Source organism: Rhincodon typus, chromosome 7 (genome assembly GCF_021869965.1).
Source record: "Rhincodon typus isolate 14 chromosome 7, sRhiTyp1.1, whole genome shotgun sequence".
NCBI classification, from domain to species: Eukaryota; Metazoa; Chordata; class Chondrichthyes; order Orectolobiformes; family Rhincodontidae; genus Rhincodon; species Rhincodon typus.
Window position 1 is genome coordinate 71,356,528 of NC_063338.1, and position 19,362 is coordinate 71,375,889.

General features: G+C 42.0%; 1 protein-coding gene across 1 annotated transcript in view; it reads right to left on the reverse strand.

Moving 5' to 3' along the window:
- LOC109911043 (low-density lipoprotein receptor-related protein 1-like) overlaps positions 1–19,362 on the reverse strand; it is a 1,753,343-nt gene that overhangs the window by 440,052 nt on the left and 1,293,929 nt on the right. Inside the window, exons 33-35 of the mRNA XM_048599379.1 lie at positions 13,120–13,260; positions 5,264–5,389; positions 3,459–3,590 (exon numbers count right to left, since the gene is read on the reverse strand). Coding sequence (XP_048455336.1) covers positions 3,459–3,590; positions 5,264–5,389; positions 13,120–13,260 — 399 coding nt within the window. The remainder of the gene's footprint in view (positions 1–3,458; positions 3,591–5,263; positions 5,390–13,119; positions 13,261–19,362) is intronic.

Sequence of the window (19,362 nt, forward strand, 5' to 3'; positions counted from 1 at the left end):
ATGAAGAAAGGGATAACTGTAAAATTAACCTTATTGCAACCAGCTGAGAGTAGGATGAAATTAAGAAGGGGAACCAGTTCATCCCTCCTCACCAAGGGGTAAAATCATTTTAGGGATAATCCATCTGGAATCATAACCACTTAGGAACTGATTGTAACAGTGTCTCCAGTGGTTTCTAGCTAGAGCAATCTTAAAAGTTTCTCTGTTCTTTTACAGATTTTGTCCATCATCATATAGCCTGCAATCTCAAACTATCTCTGTCACAGTTGAGCTCTGTGGAAAAGTATTGTGGAAAAATATTCCAGCAGCCAGTGGGTAAAAAGCATTTCTCCAAGTGAAAGATCTGTTACACGAGTTTGAAGACTTCATCACATACAACTTGCTCCATTAAGTTTCATTAAATAAGGAAGATTTGTAAAAGACACGTGCTTCCAATTATTCACTAAAGAAAGAATTTCAGAAGAACTTTGAAGCAGACCAGCTATAGCTAATCTAATCAAATATCTAAACCTCATCTGAAGTGCTTTAAAAGTGTATCTTAACTTCTCCTGCAGTGCACAGTACCAGATGCATTTGTAATGCATTGATTACAGATGCCACTTCTTCAGCTGAGAAATTTACAAACACTTTTGAACTGGATTTAGGTATTTAAATATTAAAGGCAGAAAAGTTTTGAGCTAAAGGCACCTGCTACTAATCCTGAACTTCAAAAGAATTAAATAAGGGGATCTGTGTTCAATTTTTGTTTTCCTAATCGGGATCCACAGTCATGATTATCTAAACTACAAAGGCTCTTCTAAGTAAGTGGCAAAAGGTTAATTTAAGCCAGTTGTAGAGTTCACGATGGCTTCTGGAATTTAATTCTTCATCATGCTTAAACTTTGTGCTTTTGAATATTTGTTCTTTTATACAGCTGCAAAGAAAACCCAATCAAATTACTGCAATTAAAATCTCAGATCCAACACTTGAATTACTTAGGAAAATTTGAACATTTTAACATATCAAAGTCTTGTTGACATGATGTATATTGCAAAACTTAGTTACTATCAAATATAGGAAGAGTGACTACACTTGCAAATCCATGAAGAAACCAGATGGAAATTACCAAGTATTATATAAGATAGGAATGAGATCAGAGATATCAAATGTTGATTCATTCATGAATAGCTTCATGTGAACCTTTGATGTGTAAAACTGTTATAGTGTGAAGAAGTGTTTCCAGTGAATACATTTTTGATAGCATACATCATGTAGATCCTTGGATAGTAGAAGGCAAAATAAATGAACCTTAGTCTTTGTTCTTCCAGTAACTTTGTTAAAGGCTGAGATGAGGAAGAATTTTTTCTGATAGAGGCTTGAGTGCCTTTAGAGCTCCTTGTCAGAGAGAGCTGTGAGGACAGTCATAGAAACATCGAAAATACATGCAGGAGTAGTCCGTTTGGCCGTTCGAGCCTACACCACCATTCATTATGATCATGGCTGTCCATTTAAGTCTGAGATAGATTCTTGAACATGGGGCAATCAAGGATTATGGATAAAGGGCAAGAATATAGACATGAGGAGTGTTGGATAAACCATGATCCTATTGAGTGGCAGAGAAGGCTTGAGGGGCCAAACTGCCAACTCTTGTTCCTATTTCTTATGGTCTAATGTTCATAAAACAAACACAGAAATTGCTGGAGAAGCTCAGCAGGTTTGACAGCATCTGTGGAGAGAAAACAGAGTGAGTGTTTCAAGTTCAGTGATCCTAGAAGGTCTTGCATTTGGCAGTGCCTTGGAAGAGGCCATTGCTTGCTGCTGGTACTGCACTCTGGAACACAGAGGATTCAGGAGCATGGTATGTGTGACTCAGGGCTGGGTGGATTTCTGAGGTTGGGGTTCATGGGGAATGGGTGGGGCAGGGGATTTGGAAGCAAAGACAAGGAGGTGTTTCTCAATGACACCTCCCTGCATTGTGTCCCGTCCCTTCGCCATAGTCTGAGTGCCTTTGATCATGGGATCCTCCACCCTCCTGCACCCCTCACACATACTTCCACCATGCTGAGGTGATAAGCTGCCCGTACAGATTGAACTATCAGGCATTGTGACTGGCTTACACGCAGTTATGGTAATTCCAGCATTGGGGAACAGAAGCTGCTGTTGACAATTTAGGAGCCTCAACTGGCAGCTTGGCAGAAATGTCAACCACATACCCCAGACTTAATTCTGGTGGGTATGTGAAGCTAGCAGTGTCTATATACAATACCAACCTGACTAATTAACACCGTCAGTCCCAGGATCCCCAACTCCAGGAGGATGCTTGCAGCCATAGTGTCTAAAACTTTAGTTTTTAAACTCCGCAATTAAATTCAGCAAATACAACTGCCACATGCCTCATTACAACAGGAAAAGGAAAAATTAAACTACATCCCTCACCGCTCCGAATCAAAGTACGGGTTTTGGCCAGTTATTTTAAGCATTAAAATTGTTACTTTGGGAGAAGAATAACATGCGTGCAGCCAATGAACAACTATAGAGCTCACTTCTGTGGCGGCTTCAGAGAAAGAAATATTTCAGCCATCACACTGGTGCTGGTTCTCTTAAAGGCTGATTCATTTAGCTTCATTCTTCTGCCCATTTTGCAATCCCTTTTTGAATTGGGTTCCAGGCAGGCAGTACACATGGCATACTCCCTAACTGAAACTGAGATGGCTGTTGTATAAATATGACACTTTACAACTTTGATTATTGTTGTGTCAGTTTCCTGTCACATTGTTTTACCATGAAATATCTGTCTGCATCACAGCTTTGACTTCCTATTTAGGAATTCCTGACATGCATCATTTACTGTGTTTATTGTACTGCTGTGTCAAATAAAGACTGTTTGCCTTTCATGGCTGATGTTGGTTATATTTTAATTGGTCATTTTCAGATAAGAAGGAAGCTAATTTATAGGCAGATCGAAATAACCGGGCAATGTCAGGAGTGCTATGTATTCAAGGTGAGAAGTAATACTTGAAGATGTAAATGCCCTTATTTAATTTATTTCAAGGTCAGCCAAAAATTTTGACCCATGTTCAGCCAAGGAAATGGAGTAACCCAGCATATAATAACATTACTTACAATTCTCAGTCAAAACATCAGTCAAACCACCTATTTATTCATAACTGTCACATGCCTCCAGCACACAAGGGGCTTATTTGAGTCAAATCTTGTTAATTTGTTCTGAGTTCCACCAACTTGTTGTAAAAGAAGCTTCTTTCAATGAATAAAGAAAAATGAAACAAAAGCCAAACCAAAGATTCACAGGAAATTTTCATGCTGGCAAATAGGTAATTTAAAAATATGTTCCCTCCTAAAGATAGCTGATACTTCAGCCTGTAGTTTTATTGTGATAAATAAACTTATGTCTTGCTCCAATGAACGCACATTCATTAACCCTTTGTATATGAACAAAACCGACAAAAAAAGATACAAACCTGCATGGAAGTCTATTCCTACTGTAAGCGATGTCCCAGATATTGGCAGCAAGGCGTCTGATTTATCATTGGGTTCAAGTGATATTCCTCTGATTTCTTCATGAAGAGAATACATCAGGAAAGATTCAAAACCTAGTCAATAAATAAATCATGTTTCCCTATGTTATTCCGTTAGAAAATAAGTAAATGGGAAAACAAGATTCAATTAGGTATTGATTTCACAATTTATAATTTGACAATATTGCTTTCAAAGCATGTACAAAACTAGGCATTTCTGACCAGGCTTTGACTGATGTCAAGTTATATTAGAGCAGATATAGTTCAAAGTGGCATTAATTTGCAACATGCTTTCACTTTCCCAAAATCAATATTTTATGTGTGATGCAATGTGCTTCATTTTCCACAATCATTACTGTAGGTTTAAAGCAGTAGTTCTATCACTATATTGAACAAAGAACTGTAAATGAGTAATCACTTTATTGGAAGTGAAAATCAGACAGTTTCTATAACAACAAACTGATGTGCACCAACACTTTTACAAACAGGTGAAAAGTTGAAAATTTACCTCAGTGATAAAAATTTGCTATTCAGTGTAATTTCACTGTACATATATTGAAACTGCTGACATAAAAATGTATTTCTAGTTTATTTGACCAAATGTATTCCTTTCAATACTCTATTAACATTGCTATTGATTACAGTTATAATTTAGGAAAGGTACGCTGTTCTTGTCAACAGCTATGTTCGAACTTTGGAGCGTTTAATGATTGATTTTAATAGCATTCATTGAAGTGAAGGCAGTGTAAGCTAAAATTCTTGACAGTAACTGCAAAACATTTTATTCAGCTATTTAAAGAGTATTTTCAATTGTCACCGGAGATGGAGCAGGAAATTAGCATTGGACATTTACTTTTGTAATAAGAGTTACCAGACCAAACAGAAGGGGAAAAAAAACTGCGCAAAATAGATCTGCAACAAACGAAATACTAATTACTGTTGGAAGATATTTGATTCAAATTTAACTACAAAATGTTTCTCTGCATGACGCTAAAAAGAAAATTAACCATTTTAACAGAAACATTTCAAATTAGAAATAGATCTCTATTGAAGTTGATACATTTTAACTTCATCCTGGATTGTAGAATCAACCCAACTTCGGCTATTATCAACATCTTGTCATGCTCCGCAAGTTGCCTCTACTCTACATCCTGAATGCATCTTTTTCCTTCATCAGGGAAGGTTTCATGTTAGAATTAATTGAGGGCATTACAGTGTAAACAGTGCGTGTATTCCTCTGATAGCTGCATCTAACCGTCTGCTCTGTTGCTGTAATTTTTTATTTGCTGCGACACACAGCCACATGCATAAATATAGACAGAAGCACAGCGAGCTTTATGAGTGATGTGTTTAAGGTTTTAAAGCTGTCTCTCACATCATTTGTCACTGTGTCTTCCAAGGCTTATGTGAAGATGCAAAAGAGGCGGTGGTAAACATTCTGTTCTCCACAGCATCAGCTGCACATGGGAATCTAAATTCCTCAATTTACCTCGTGATGGCGGGGATTTATTACTGGATTTTCGGGAGTAGGTACCAGTTCCACTTTTGTCTGGTTTCTAATGGTGAAGGACCTTCGTGAAGGTAAATGAGCTGAGAGAGCAGCAGTAGGAAGCTGATATGACATGGTTATCCTGATAACCAGCACCAAATAAGCCTCTCTAACTAGAATTGGGATAAAAAGAACTTAATTACTTTTCTCCATACACCCCGAAAAGCTGTTGTTTTATTCAGTTGATAACAACACTTACCTTCACATGACATTTTATCACTGCGTAACTGATATCCCACAGTGCACTTGCATGTCTTCCTTGTTTCTGAGACTGGCAAGCAGAGCTGAGAGCATCCACCATTGTTCACACTACACAGATTAGTACCTAAATGGGGCATATAAAATCAATGTTCAGGAGTCTACCAATGCTTCAGTTAGCTTACTTCTACATGAATAATGGGACTTCTCCTGACTGTATAGTAATCTGCGCCATATGATTGATGAATAGTCTAACTTTATTTGAAATTGTAACTGACCTTTCTATGTCAAATAGCTCTGAAAAGCACATTTCACTAAAATAATGGAGCATTATGTCAAACTGCAGTAATGGCATTAGTCTATCGAGCATTAAAATTTATGATTATTGTGCTACCATAGCAAAGTGGTAATGATCTTTTTGTAGAATGTTGGCCTTTTTACCTTAACAAAATAAATTGTTCCACAGACAGAGATAACAAGGTGTAGAGCTGGATGAACACAGCAGGCCAAGCAACGTCATAGGAGCAGGAAGGTTGACGTTTCGGGCCGAGACCCTTCATCAGAAATGGGGGAGGGGAAGGGGGTTCTGAAATAAATAGGGAGAGAGGGGGAGGCGGATAGAAGATGGATAGAGGAGAAGATAGGTGGAGAGGAAACAGACAGGTCAAAGAGGCGGGGATGGAGCCAGTAAAGGTGAGTGTAGGTGGGGAGGTAGGGAGGAGATAGGTCAGTCCAGGGAGGACGGATAGGTCAAGGGGGCGGGATGAGGTTAGTAGGTAGGAGATGGGGGTGGGGCTTGAGGTGGAAGGAGGGGATAGGTGGGAGGAAGAACAGGTTAGGGAGGCGGAGACGACCTGGGCTGGTTTTGGGATGCGGTAGGGGGAGGGGAGATTTTGAAGGTTGTGAAATCCACATTGATAGCATTGGGCTGCAGGGTTCCCAAGCGGAATATGAGTTGCTGTTCCTGCAACCTTCGGGTGGCATCATTGTGGCACTGCAGGAGGCCCAGGATGGACATGTCGTCTGAGGAATGGGAGGGGGAGTTGAAATGGTTCGCGACTGGGAGGTGCAGTTGTTTATTGCGAACCGAGCGTAGGTGTTCTGCAAAGCGGTCCCCAAGCCTCCGCTTGGTTTCCCCGATGTAGAAGAGGCCACAACGGGTACAGAGGTTCCCTCGACCGAATCTTCCGCATTTCCCGCAACTCATCCCTCACACCCCATCCCCGCAATAACAACCAAAAAAGAATCCCCCCCCTCCTCACGTACCACCCCACCAACCTCCGGATCCAATGCATCATCCTCCGACACTTCCGCCATCTGCAATCCGACCCCACCACCAAAGACATTTTTCCCTCCCCACCCTTATCTGCTTTCCGGATGGACCACTCTCTCCGTGACTCCCTTGTCTGCTCCACACTCCCCTCCAGCCCCACCACACCCGGCACTTTTCCCTGCAACCGCAGGAAGTGCTACACCTGCCCCCACACCTCCTCCCTCACCCCCATCCCAGGCCCCAAGAAGACTTTCCACATCAAGCAGATGTTCACCTGCACATCTGCCAATGTGGTATACTGCGTCCGCTGTACCCGTTGTGGCCTCCTCTACATCGGCGAAACCAGGTGGAGGCTTGGGGACCGCTTTGCAGAACACTCACGCTCAGTTCGCAATGAACAACTGTACCTCCCAGTCGCGAACCATTTCAACTCCCCCTCCCATTCCTCAGACGACATGTCCATCCTGGGCCTCCTGCAGTGCCACAACGATGCCACCCAAAGGTTGCAGGAACCTATTCTGCTTGGGAACCCTGCAGCCCAATGCTATCAATGTGGATTTCACAACCTTCAAGATCTCCCCTCCCCCTACCGCATCCCAAAACCAGCCCAGCTCATCCCTGCCTCCCTAACCTGTTCTTCCTCCCACCTATCCCCTCCTTCCACCTCAAGCCCCACCCCCATCTCCTACCTACTAACCTCATCCCGCCCCCTTGACCTATCCGTCCTCCCTGGACTGACCTATCTCCTCCCTACCTCCCCACCTACACTCACCTTTACTGGCTCCATCCCCGCCTCTTCGACCTGTCTGTTTCCTCTCCACCTATCTTCTCTTCTATCCATCTTCTATCCGCCTCCCCCTCTCTCCCTATTTATTTCAGAACCCCCTTCCCCTCCCCCATTTCTGATGAAGGGTCTCGGCCCGAAATGTCAGCCTTATTTGAGAATTCTATAACTCATCAAAATGTAATACTTCCTACAATATAATTTTGTTCATGAACTTTCATTACTCATAGAACATAGAACAGTACAGCACAGTACAGGTCCTTCGGCCCATGATGTTGTGCCAACCTATTATCCTACTAAGATCAAACTACCCTGCATACCCTACATTTTACTCTCCTCCATGTGCCTGTCCAAGAGTTAAATGTCTCTAATGTATCTGACTCCACTGCCGGCAGCGCATATACATGTCTGTTGGGGTGTTATTTAGTTCATTTGGCTGGACAGCTGATTTGCAATGCAGAGTGAGACCAACAGTGTGCATTCAATTTCCACACAGGCTGAGGTGACCATGAAGGACTCTTCTTCTTAACTTCTTGCCCAAGGCGTGGTGATGCCCAGGTTAAAACACAACCAGCCATCTTTTCTGAATGAGAAAGTAGCCCTATGGTCCAGTGGGACTGTGGTGACTTTACATGGCCCTTAGAGTTCCTGAAACTAGAGCAATTAAACAGGCTATTCTGAAGTCATTAAGCCTCTCAATATTTTAAATAATAGTATTCAATCAAGGAGCAAGTTTCCTAAAAGTCACATTTTCAAATTATTTGCACTTCTGTATTATGATCCTTAGAGGTCCATGCCCCACAACAAAACTTAGGGAGTATTGGTTGAGACTGCTCAAATTTACTTCACTTTTCATCTCTAAATACTACGTGGAAAAAAAAAACAAATCCTAATTTCAGTTTCCAAAGAAGGTAAAGACCTGACTATAAGACACTACAGAGTAAGGATGAGTAAATAGCAGGACCTAGAACAGAAAACAGCAGGAGTCATTCCTGTTTCCTCCTCTAAAGGTTTGACCATTTCTCACCTTCTGTTTTCTAATGCAGAGCATGTTTCAAACAAATTAAGATTGGACAAAATAAATTCTATGACATAACAATGATAAATGCAGCTGAAGAGAGAAACAGAGTTAAAGTTTCATGTCAATAACCTTTCATGGAATGAAAGTTCAATGAGTTAACATTTAAATGTATAGAAACATAGAATGTAGGGGCAGGATTAGGCCACTCAGCCCTTCCACTCTTTTAGACCATTCAACATAATTACGTCTGATCATCCAACCCAATATCCTGGTCACATTTTCTCCTTGTACTCTTTGATCTCTTTAGCCCTAAGAATGACATCTAACTCCTTCTTGAAAACGTTCAATGTTATCGTCTCAACCACTCTCTGTGGCAAAAAATTCCACACGCTCACCACACTCTGTGTGAAGAAATTTTTTCTTATCTCAGTCCTAAATGGCCTATCCTGTATCTTTAGACTGTGACCCCCTGGTTCTGGACTCCCTGGTCATTTGGAACATCCTTCCTGTTTAATCCTCTTAGAATTTTATAGATTTTTTTTATCCTCCTCATCCTTTTAAACAATTTTACTTGACCCATTTGTCAGTCCTGCCATGCCAGGAATCAATCTTATAAACCTTTGTTGTACTGCCTCCATAGCCAGAACATCCTTCCTCAGAAACAGAGACCAAAACAGCACACAATACTCCAGGAGTGGTCCCACCAGGGGCCTGTACTTTTGCAGCAAAACATCTCTGTCCCTGTACTTAAATCCTGTTGCTTTGAAGGTCTACAGTTGCTTTCTTCACCACGTGCTGCACTTGTACACTTACTTTCAATGACTGGTGTACAAGGTCACCCAGGTCTCTTCGCACTTCCCTCTTTTTCAATCTAGCACCATTCAGATAATAATCTGTATCCTTTTGTTTGCAACTAAATTGGATAACCTCTCATTTGTCCACATTATACATCATCCACCATGAATTTGCACGCTCACTCAACTTGACCAAATCACACTCTCACTATTTCTGCATCAGCCTCACAGTTCACCTTCCCACCCAACTTTCTGTCATCTGCAAACTTGGCAATATTGCATTTAGTTTCCTCATCCAAATTATGAAAATATATTGTAAATATATTTTCTAACATTAATACTGATGCCTTCAGTACTCCATGAGTCACTGTCTGCCAGTCAAAAAAAGACCTGTTTATTCCTAAACTTTGTTTACTGTCTGCCAACTCTTTCAATCCAAGTCAGTACACTGTCCTCAATCCCATGAGTCTTAATTTTACATGCTAAACTCTTATGTAGAACTTTATTGAAAGCCTTCGGAAAGTCCAAGAAAACCACATCCAGCTCGAGGAGTTACATCCTTGAAAAATTACAGTAGATTTGTCAAGTGATTTAAAAAATTTATGAGAACCTTTCTGAAAATGTCTCCTTATATTGATATACATATATCATGTTATATCGGTTTAATTTTCACTGCTTTGTTGTTCTCAATAAACTGACAGTCTATTTTTACTGACTCTTTGTTCTCTTTAAATGAATAGTGATGGTGGAGAATTGTAATACGTATTTCCTATTATGAACAATAGAGCAACTAGTTTATTTTTGCCAAGTCTATGACTTATCTTAAAATTATTCTCGTCTTTGCTACTTTTGCTTCAGGCCCAGCATTCCATGACCACCAACACTAACCCTCTTCCCATGGCACCTTCCTATGTAACCGCAGAAGGTGCAACATCTGCCCCTTCCTCCCTGCTCACCATCCAAGGGCCTAACCAGTCTTTCCAGGTGAAGCAGCATTTCATCTGTACCTCCTCCAATGTTGTATTGTATTTGCTGCACTCAATTAGCCTACTGTACATTGGAGAAAACAAACGCAGACTGGGTGACCACTCAGAGATAGTAAGAACTGCCGATGCTGGAGTCTGATATAACACAGCTGGATGGACACAGCAGGCAGTATCAGAGGAGCAGGAAAGCTGAAGTTTCGGGTTGGGACCCTTCAGCAGAAATGGGGGAGGGGAAGGGGGCTCTGAAATAAATAAAGGGGGGGACGGTGATAACAGGTAGATAGTGGAGCGGATAGGTGGGAGGGAAGACGGACAGATCAAGGAGGTGGGGATGAGAGGGGGGGCTCGTCTTGGGATGAGGTTGGGGGTTGGGAGATTTTGAAGCTAGTAAAGCCCACATTGAGACCATTGGGTTGTAGGCTTCCAAGGCAGAATATGAGGCGCCGCTCTTCCAGTTTCCAGGTGGCATCGTTGTGACACTGGAGGAGGCCCAGGATGGACATGTCATCCAGCGATTGGGAGAGGGAGTTGGAGTGGTTTGCGGCTGGCAAGTGTTGTCGTTTGTCGTGAACTGAGCGTAGGTACTCTACAAAGCGGTCTCTGAGCATCCACTTGGTCTCCCCAATGTAGAGGAGGCCACATCGGGAACAGCGGATAAAATAGACCACATTAGCGGATGTGCAGGCGAACGTCTGTTTGATGTGGAAGGTATTTTTGGGGCCTGGGATGGAGGTGTGGGGGGAGGTGTAGGGGCAGGTGTAGCACCTCCTGCGGTTGCAGGGAAGGGTGCCGGGGGTGGTGGGGCTAGTGGGGAGTGTGGAGCGGACGAGGGAGTCACAGAGAGAGCGGTCCTTCTGGAAGGCAGATTAGGGTGGGGAGGGAAATATATCCTTCGTAGTAGGGTCAGATTGCAGGTGACGGAAGTAGTGGAGAATGATGCATTGAATCCGGAGGTTAATGGGGTGATACGCGAGGACAAGGAAATTCTGTCTTTGTTTTTATTGCGGGGAGGGGGTGTGAGGGCTGAGGTGCGGGAAATGCAAGAGATGCGGTCGAGGGCGTTTTCGACCACTGAGGGGGCGAAGTTGCGGTCCTTGAAATACGAAGACATCTGTGATGTTCGGGAGTGGAACGCCTTATCTTGGGAGCAGATCTGTGGAGGTGGACGAATTGTGAGTAGGGGCTCACATTCTTGCAGGGAGGCGGGTGAGAGGAGGTGTAGTCTAGGTAGCGGGAGTCAGTGGGCTTGAAATAGATATCAGTTTCGAGGTGGTTATCGGAGATAGAGACATAGAGGTCCAGGAAGGAGAGAGAGGTATCTGAGATGGTCCAGGTGAACTTGAGGTTGGGGCGGAAGGTGTTAGTAAAGTTGATGAACTGTTCGAGCTCCTCATGGGAGCACGAGGCGGCGCCAATACAGTCATCGATGTAGCGGAGGAAGAGGTGGTGGATTGGGCCAGTGTAGCTGCAGAAGATGGATTGTTCCACGTATCCTACGAAGAGGCAGGCATAGCTTGGGCTCATGTGGGTTCCCGTGGCCACCCCGTTAGTCTGTAGGAAGTAGGAGGAGTTGAAGGAGAAGTTGTTCAGGGTAAGGATGAGTTCTGTTAAGCAGATAAGGGTGTCAGTGGAGGGGACTGGTTGGGCCTGTGGGAGAGGAAGAAGCAGAGAGCTTTTAGGCCATCTGCATGGGGAATGAAAATGTACAAGGATTGGACGTTCATGAAGGAGAATTTGTTAAGAGTAAGGATGAGTGAAAGAGAAGTTGTTAAGGGTACGGACGAGTTGAAGGAGAAGTTGTTAAGGGTAAGGATGAGTGAAGGAGAAGTTGTTAAAGGTAAGGGCGAGTTGAAGGAGAAGTTGTTAAGGGTAAGGATGAGTGAAAGAGAAGTTCTTAAGGGTAAGGATGAGTTGAAGGAGAAATTGTTAAGGGTAATGTCTTCTTTCCCACCTATCCACTCCTCCCACCTCACTGACCAATCCCCACCACCACCTAGCTACATTCAACTTTACTAGCTTCAACTCCACCTCCTTGACCTGTCTGTCTCCTCTCCCACCTGTCCGCTTCACTATCTACCTGCTATCATTGTGCCCCCCTCTCTATTTATTTCAGAGCCCCCTTCCCCTCCCCCATTTCTGAAGAAGGGTCCCAACCCAAAATGTCACCTTTCCTGCTCCTCTGATGCTGCCTGGCCTGCTATGTTCCTCCAGCTCCACCCTGTGTTATCTCAGACTGGGTGACTGCTTTGCAGAACACCTCCAGTCTCTGCAAAAGCATGACTGTGAACTTCCTGTCGCCAGTCATTTTAACACAGTGTCCTGCTCGCATTGTCTGTCCTCAGCACGCTGCAGGCTCCAGTGAATCACAGCGCAAACTGGAGGAACAATATCTGATCTTCAAAGTAGGCACATTACAGCCTTCTGGACTTAATCCTGAGTTCAACACCTTCAAATTTTGAACCAATTCCTATTTCTTCCCTTTCTTTTAGCTTTACTAGTTACATTGTCCCATTTCTTCTGGTTCTTTCAGATTTGCTTTTTACATTCTCTGTCACCATGTTCTCTCTCCCCTCCCGAAGTGGGACTGTCTGCTCTTTCAAGACTGGCAGTTAGACACACTACTACTGTGCCATTCTAGCATTCCAATCACTTAACCTGAACTATCAAAAATCACCTCCTCACTGCACTCTCCCCCCACCTCTATCTAGGGCACAAATGCTGTCCCCTCCACACTCCACTTCAGCTCTGATGAACAGTCAGTGAGATTCAAAAAGTTAGCTTGCTCTCTCCTCAGGATGCTTTCCGACCCATTGTGATCTCCAGCGTTTGTTGTTTTCAATACAGACTCCAGCATCTGCTGTAATTTGCTCCTACATTCTGAATTTTCTTGTCAATCACTTATTGAATTAACTCATTGGACCTCTAGGTCCCAATGAAAATGAGTGTTTTAAGTGCAAAGCAATTCTTTGCCCTTAACTTCTTGGTGGCTTCCTTCTTACCTTGCTGCATCTCTTTCCCATAGACTTTCATATGCAATACAGTTGCAATATTTTTCCGCATGATGACAGGCTCTGAACCATCCACTTTATTGCAGATTCCAATCCATCCAGATGCTTGATCTGCCCACCATAGCTTGTCTCCTTTAAATACAGGCAGGATGCATCTCGTTAGAAATATTTTGTTTTTGTTTTCTTTTAAAATTTTACTTTTAATCTAAATGTATTTTACATTAAGATATGTTTATTACTTCAATCTCCAAATATGTTGTCTTTATGCATAGTACACAATTAAAGCATGAATGATAAAACTATTCTTTGTACAGATATTGTTGACTCATTAACTTAAAATTTTACTGTAAGATTTTATGGTTGTTGCCACAATTATGGTGTTAGAGGCTTCTTGCTTCACTGACCATTATTAGAAGTCACCTTAATATGGAACTCAGGAACCATATTTTCAATAAACAGGGTTGCTTACACTTGTATAGATAACTAAACCTCCAAATGAATTAATCGATTGTGAAGAACTTTGTTTTATTTCTGAGGCAACATAAAGGCAACTTTCTTCTTTGTATTATATTTATTGTAGCTTCAGATTTGTAGATCACATTTATAACTGAATAGAGCAACGCCCTAAATCTCTGATGGAAAGGAAAATTTGATTTTGATGGCAAAATCATTTTTCTTCTGCCAAAATGGGAAATTTCATACATTACTTTTTTGTTGCTTGGTAAATGGTGCTACAATTATCTCTTTACTTTATCTCCATTAAAAGACAACTTCATTTTCAGTCTTGATAAATTGATACTTTCATTTTGTAGCAATTTAGTTTCTTTAAGATTTTCCTTCCCTATTCATGATTATGTGAGTAAGACTCTTCTGACTCTTTTGACTCAATGTCACCATTAACTACTGTTCAGCCAGGTATGGTGTGATATATGGAATTAAGTTCTCTGCTCTTCCTAGTGATAATCTTCTACTGCATCAATATGACATTTCTATTTTCTGTCCCAACTACTCTTATAGTGCCTAAACGAGACTGTCAATTTAGAGATAATTAGTGTCACATTATAGAGCATTTCGTGGACTTGAACCACTTGGAACTAGGTCAAATTCATTACACTTACAAATCTCACAGCAGTCAGAAAAATCAGGCTTTCATTCCTTCAGTCTGCACTGTTCCATTCATATGCATATTTATGAAATGGCAAGATATTAGACTTCTAGATATTATTGACATTGTTGGTATTGATGGCAAATTCAAACAAGTTGGTCAGAAGGACAACAGTGATTCAAAAGACAAAACTTGCATATTATATTCTTTTAATTCATTCTTTTATGGGATGTGGGCAATTGCAGCATTTGTGCCCATCCTTAATTTTTAATTGAGTGGCTTATTTGGAGCATTTCAGAGGGCATTAAACCACATTGGAATCACGCTTAGGTCAGATCAAGTCAGGATTGGCAGATTTTGTTCTTTAAAGGATATTAATGAACCAAATGGGTTTTTATAGTGATTGACAATAGTTTGATGGCACAGTAAGTGAGATAAGTTTTCAATTCCAGATTTATTAATTAAGTTTAAATTCCAGCAGCTGCTGTTATAGCATTAGCCTGGGCTCTGGATTACAAATCTAATGACATTACCACTATTCCAACACCTCCTCCTCTCCAGACAAAATGTGCACAGGAAACATTTTATCAAACCAAGTGAGTTGATACTAGTACGTCATTCTAAATTTTTAATGATAAAAACTGATGCCTTCCTTGGAAGATAACTTTATATTGGCGAGGTGGCCTCTCTTTCTCCATTACAAACTGACAGCTCACACCTTGACAGAGGGGTTGCTGATCCATCAGTGGTTAAGGACCCTCCACATCAGATGGGGAGCCTGGTTCCTTCCATTAATTAACCTGGAGCTTTAAAAATTATGTGCATGCACTAAGAACATACTGCATGGATTTGGGATTTGGAAGTAAATTGGCAACTAGGTTCCCAGTACAAAATTGAAAATCCTGGTCTACATTGCTGCAGAAAGCCTGCATGGATCACCTTCCAAATGAAATGGGATCAGATGGGCAAGGTGGTCAATTCCTGCTGACTGATCCCAAAGCACTCTGTGCATCATCACACATCTCCTGCTCACCACACCACCAATCTCTCATGCTGTTCAATGTACCTATCACACACTAATTCCTTGGAGATCAGAACTCAAGTCTAACATCCAGATACTTCTGTTCACCTTCACACACATTAGCTAATGTTGCCAGTCACGCATTCACCTCCTACTGCCTCCACATAGCACTACCTTTTCAACTACAGCATGCATATTAGCCAAAGAAAATGCCACACTACCACTGGTATGCAGCTTCTCTCATGTAGGACCAGAAGGAAGACCAGAACCAGCATGTGACAGGAATGCAAGCGTGGAGATGGTGGCTGTTGGCAATATGCAGTTGGCTGTGATCGAATCCATGGCAACCAGTCACTGAGAATACTGACAATGAAGGTGGGCACCTCACCCTCTCTTGCGATGTGACACAAAAGGAATTCTGTTAATGCTGTGGCCATGGATTGTTTTGCCATGGGTGTCTTTGCTCACCCCAAAATGGCCCTTTTGATTTACTGCTTTCAAATACCTAAGAACTGTCACTTGTCCAATCCCAACAGCCGAAGGAAGCAGCGCAGCATTAACCTGATATGTGCAGCTCTGGCTCAGCTACTGGGGGCCAGCTGCTTCAATAACACTAGCCTGCATGTACCTTGGAGACAAGCATGTAGTTGGAATAAAGGTAAAGTCACCATAATCCCAGAGGATCATAGGTCTGTTCTCTCATGAGAGACTGACATCTCATAGTGGTTTAACCTGAGGGTCACCATGCCTCAGGTGAAGGGAGGCATTGCGAAGAAGAATCCTTCACGGTGACCTCAACCAGTGTGGGAATTGAACCCACACTTTTGGTGTCATTCTGTATCGTGTACCAGCCATCCAGGCAACAGACATAACCAGCCCAACAATCTTGAAGTAAATCATCATGAGTTGGTGAATTATTTCCAAAATCATAGAATACCTACAGTGTAGAGGCAGGTCATTTGGCTCATCAAATTTTACTGCAACACTCCAAAGAGCATCCCACCCAGACCCACCCCATCCTTGTAACCCTACATTTCCTATGGCTAATCCACTTAACCTACACACCCTGGAAACTATAGGCAATTTAGCATGGCCAATCAACCTAACCTGCACATCTTTGGACTGTGGGAGGAAACCAGAACACCTGGAGGAAACCCACGCAGACACAGGGAGAATGTGCAGACTCTATACAGACAGTCGCCAGAGGATGGAATTGAACCCAGGTCGTTAGCACTGTAAAGCAGCAGTGCTAACCACTGAGCTATCATGCCACCCATTGAGAGAAAGTTTGGGTTATTTGATATTTCACCAGAGGATAAGGTTACAGACAAGTTCTGCTGCAGCTAACTCAGCAGGAAGATGATAGGACACAGCAGATCCCTGCTGGGCATGCACACCAAGATGCTGGTTGTATTGAAGGAGCATGAATGACTTTAGCTTCAGACAGGTGGAGGGGAGTGTGCAGAGCAGCCCCCTCCCCTCCATGCACAACTTCTGCTGTATCTTCTTGTGCTCCAGACAGAGAAACAAAGTCACATTACCCTCCATATTTATCTGAGCCTCTGTATGGACAGGTCACTTATTCCTTCAGCCACTTTGACTCCTCCACCATGATCTCCTATGCCCACACGAAAATGCAGAAACTTCTCAAAAGCAACAAGGTTTCTTGATTCAGAGATTGTAGGAACTGCCGATGCTGGAGAATCTGAGATAACAAGGTGTAGAGCTGGATGAACACAGCAGGCCAAGCAGCATCAGAGGAGCAGGAAAGCTGACGTTTCGAGTCTGGACCCTTTTTCAGAAAATGGCTGTTATTGGGGCACCCACAGATTCCACGGGTGATGTCACATCTGCCGCCGCCGGGTATGCCACTTCCGGTACAGTGAACGCCATTGACACCGCTGCTGATACTGCCGCCTCCGTTTCCGAGACCAACACCACCGATTTAGAGATAGCAGGAACTGCCGATGCTAGAGAATCTGAGATAACAAGGTGTAGAGCTGGATGAACACAGCAGGCCAACCAGCATCTGAAGAAAGGTCCAGACCCAAAACATCAGCTTTCCTGCTCCTCTGACACTGCTTGGCCTGCTGTGTTCATCCAGCTCAACACCTTGTTATCCTAGGTTTCTTGATATCATGTGGAGTGAATCAAATTGGCTAAAGACTGGCATCTGAGATGCTGGGGGCTTCAGTAGGATGCCAAGATGAATTTTCTACTCAGAATTTTTGGCTAGAGATTGTTTTGAATGCTTCTGCCTTGTCTTTTGCAAGAGTGTCTTACATTTTGACTGAGAAAAGCAGGCAGACACTCAAGCTGACTCTCAAGATGAATATTGACCACATCTTCTGCCGATCGTGCCCTTAAGAAGGCAGCTGCAGACCTTCACCTGGAATCAGATTCCCAAGAACAGCTTTCCCTCCCAACTGGGAACTAACAGGAGGCCAGCAATTCCTATGCTTGGCACTTCCATACGGCTGCTGTAGGGAGGGATTGACAGTGTGGGCAGGAGCAAGCCAGAGGTATGGTTCTCAGTGGGCACACCGCTGCCCTTATTCAGTAACTGAGTGCTTTTGTTTGAGCAACATCCCTTCCCTCAGGACCTCAAGAAAACTAAAAAGCAGCCCACATTCTTTTTTTTTCCATTTGGGGAGGGACCATTATCAGCAGACCCACTTATAGCTGCATTAACCCCAAGCAGTGGAGAGTTGAGTTTTTTTTGATATCTCGAAGAGCTCTTACACATAACTGAACATTGTTCTCCCCATCACCAAATTTTATTTTCATCTATTAACCACCACTAGCAAATCATCTGTGTCCAATGGAATAATTTACATGCAAAGCCCATTAAGGGCAATGCAAAAGAGGGATGAGGTATTTATATAGTTATTAAGTGGCCACTTAAAGCTCTTGATTGGTAGTGAAGTAGAATGGTGGGCCTTAAAGACATTTCTGACCAGAAATTAATTCTGTTGGAAATTTCAGGAACTAGTTATGACAACAACCTACCTAATGAAATACTTTTTCTGCCTCCTACCTTACCTCCACCAGGAGCAGTACTTGCCACCAGTATTTGGCACTTATCCCTCGTTTACAGGGCAGTCTTGGTTTGTGGTATTCATATTAATTGGACAATTACTATTAAATGAAGATGCGCACTGGGAAACACAAATTGGACAGTGTCACTAAACTGCTGCACCATTAAATGCTCTTTGTGTAAAATTATGAGCAAGAAACCAATTTTTGATGGGCCATTAGTTTCTATTTATGGTTTTATTATATGACTACTTAGAGAAAATTGCTGTGTCATTAGCACTGGGCAAATTGCCCACCTTCATTTCTATCTTAATGTTAAGTGTATATAGTAGATCATAAATGACAATTAAAGGTCTGATAATTTATTAATAACAAAGCCCCATCATTTTTATCATAAAATATTTTAAGAGTTTGATTATTTTCTGATCTGCATTTTTCAAATAGTATATAAATGCAAAGCCAATCCAAAATGTGATTCTGGGTTTGAAGATGATAGTCTATGACATATATCATTTGCAAAGTGAATACCATCAATTCTCAGTTAATGCAAATGAACCAATAGGCCAGCAGTACTCAATCAATACTTTGGAAAAGTTTTAGTAGAAATAAATAAGTAATTACTTGGAAGATAGGTCATTCATTATAAGTAATTAATTAATGAAAACAAATATATAATGATCTACATGTGATTGTCTATTAGGAAACAGATTGTTTACATCAGGTAAAACATTGGGGTGGAAGAGCAACCATTATTGATTCCATCCTGTCAGGAAGCAAACAAATATATTTGCTTCTGGATTATATTCTATTCGATATAAAGATACCGTACAAAGCATCTTGATGGACAATAGAATGTCATTATTTATTACAACAGTCTCTGTGGCAGACACAAAATTAATGACAAGTAAATAACAAAGAAGTTTACATCTGTAAAATTTTCCAATTGAGTCAGGTCACTTCAAAATTCAGAAAATATTTGGTTAATAATTTGCTCTTACACAAAACTGCAAAATCATTATTTCCTCTATTAGTGATACTTGCTTAAAAAGGAATTACATATTCCAGAATTACA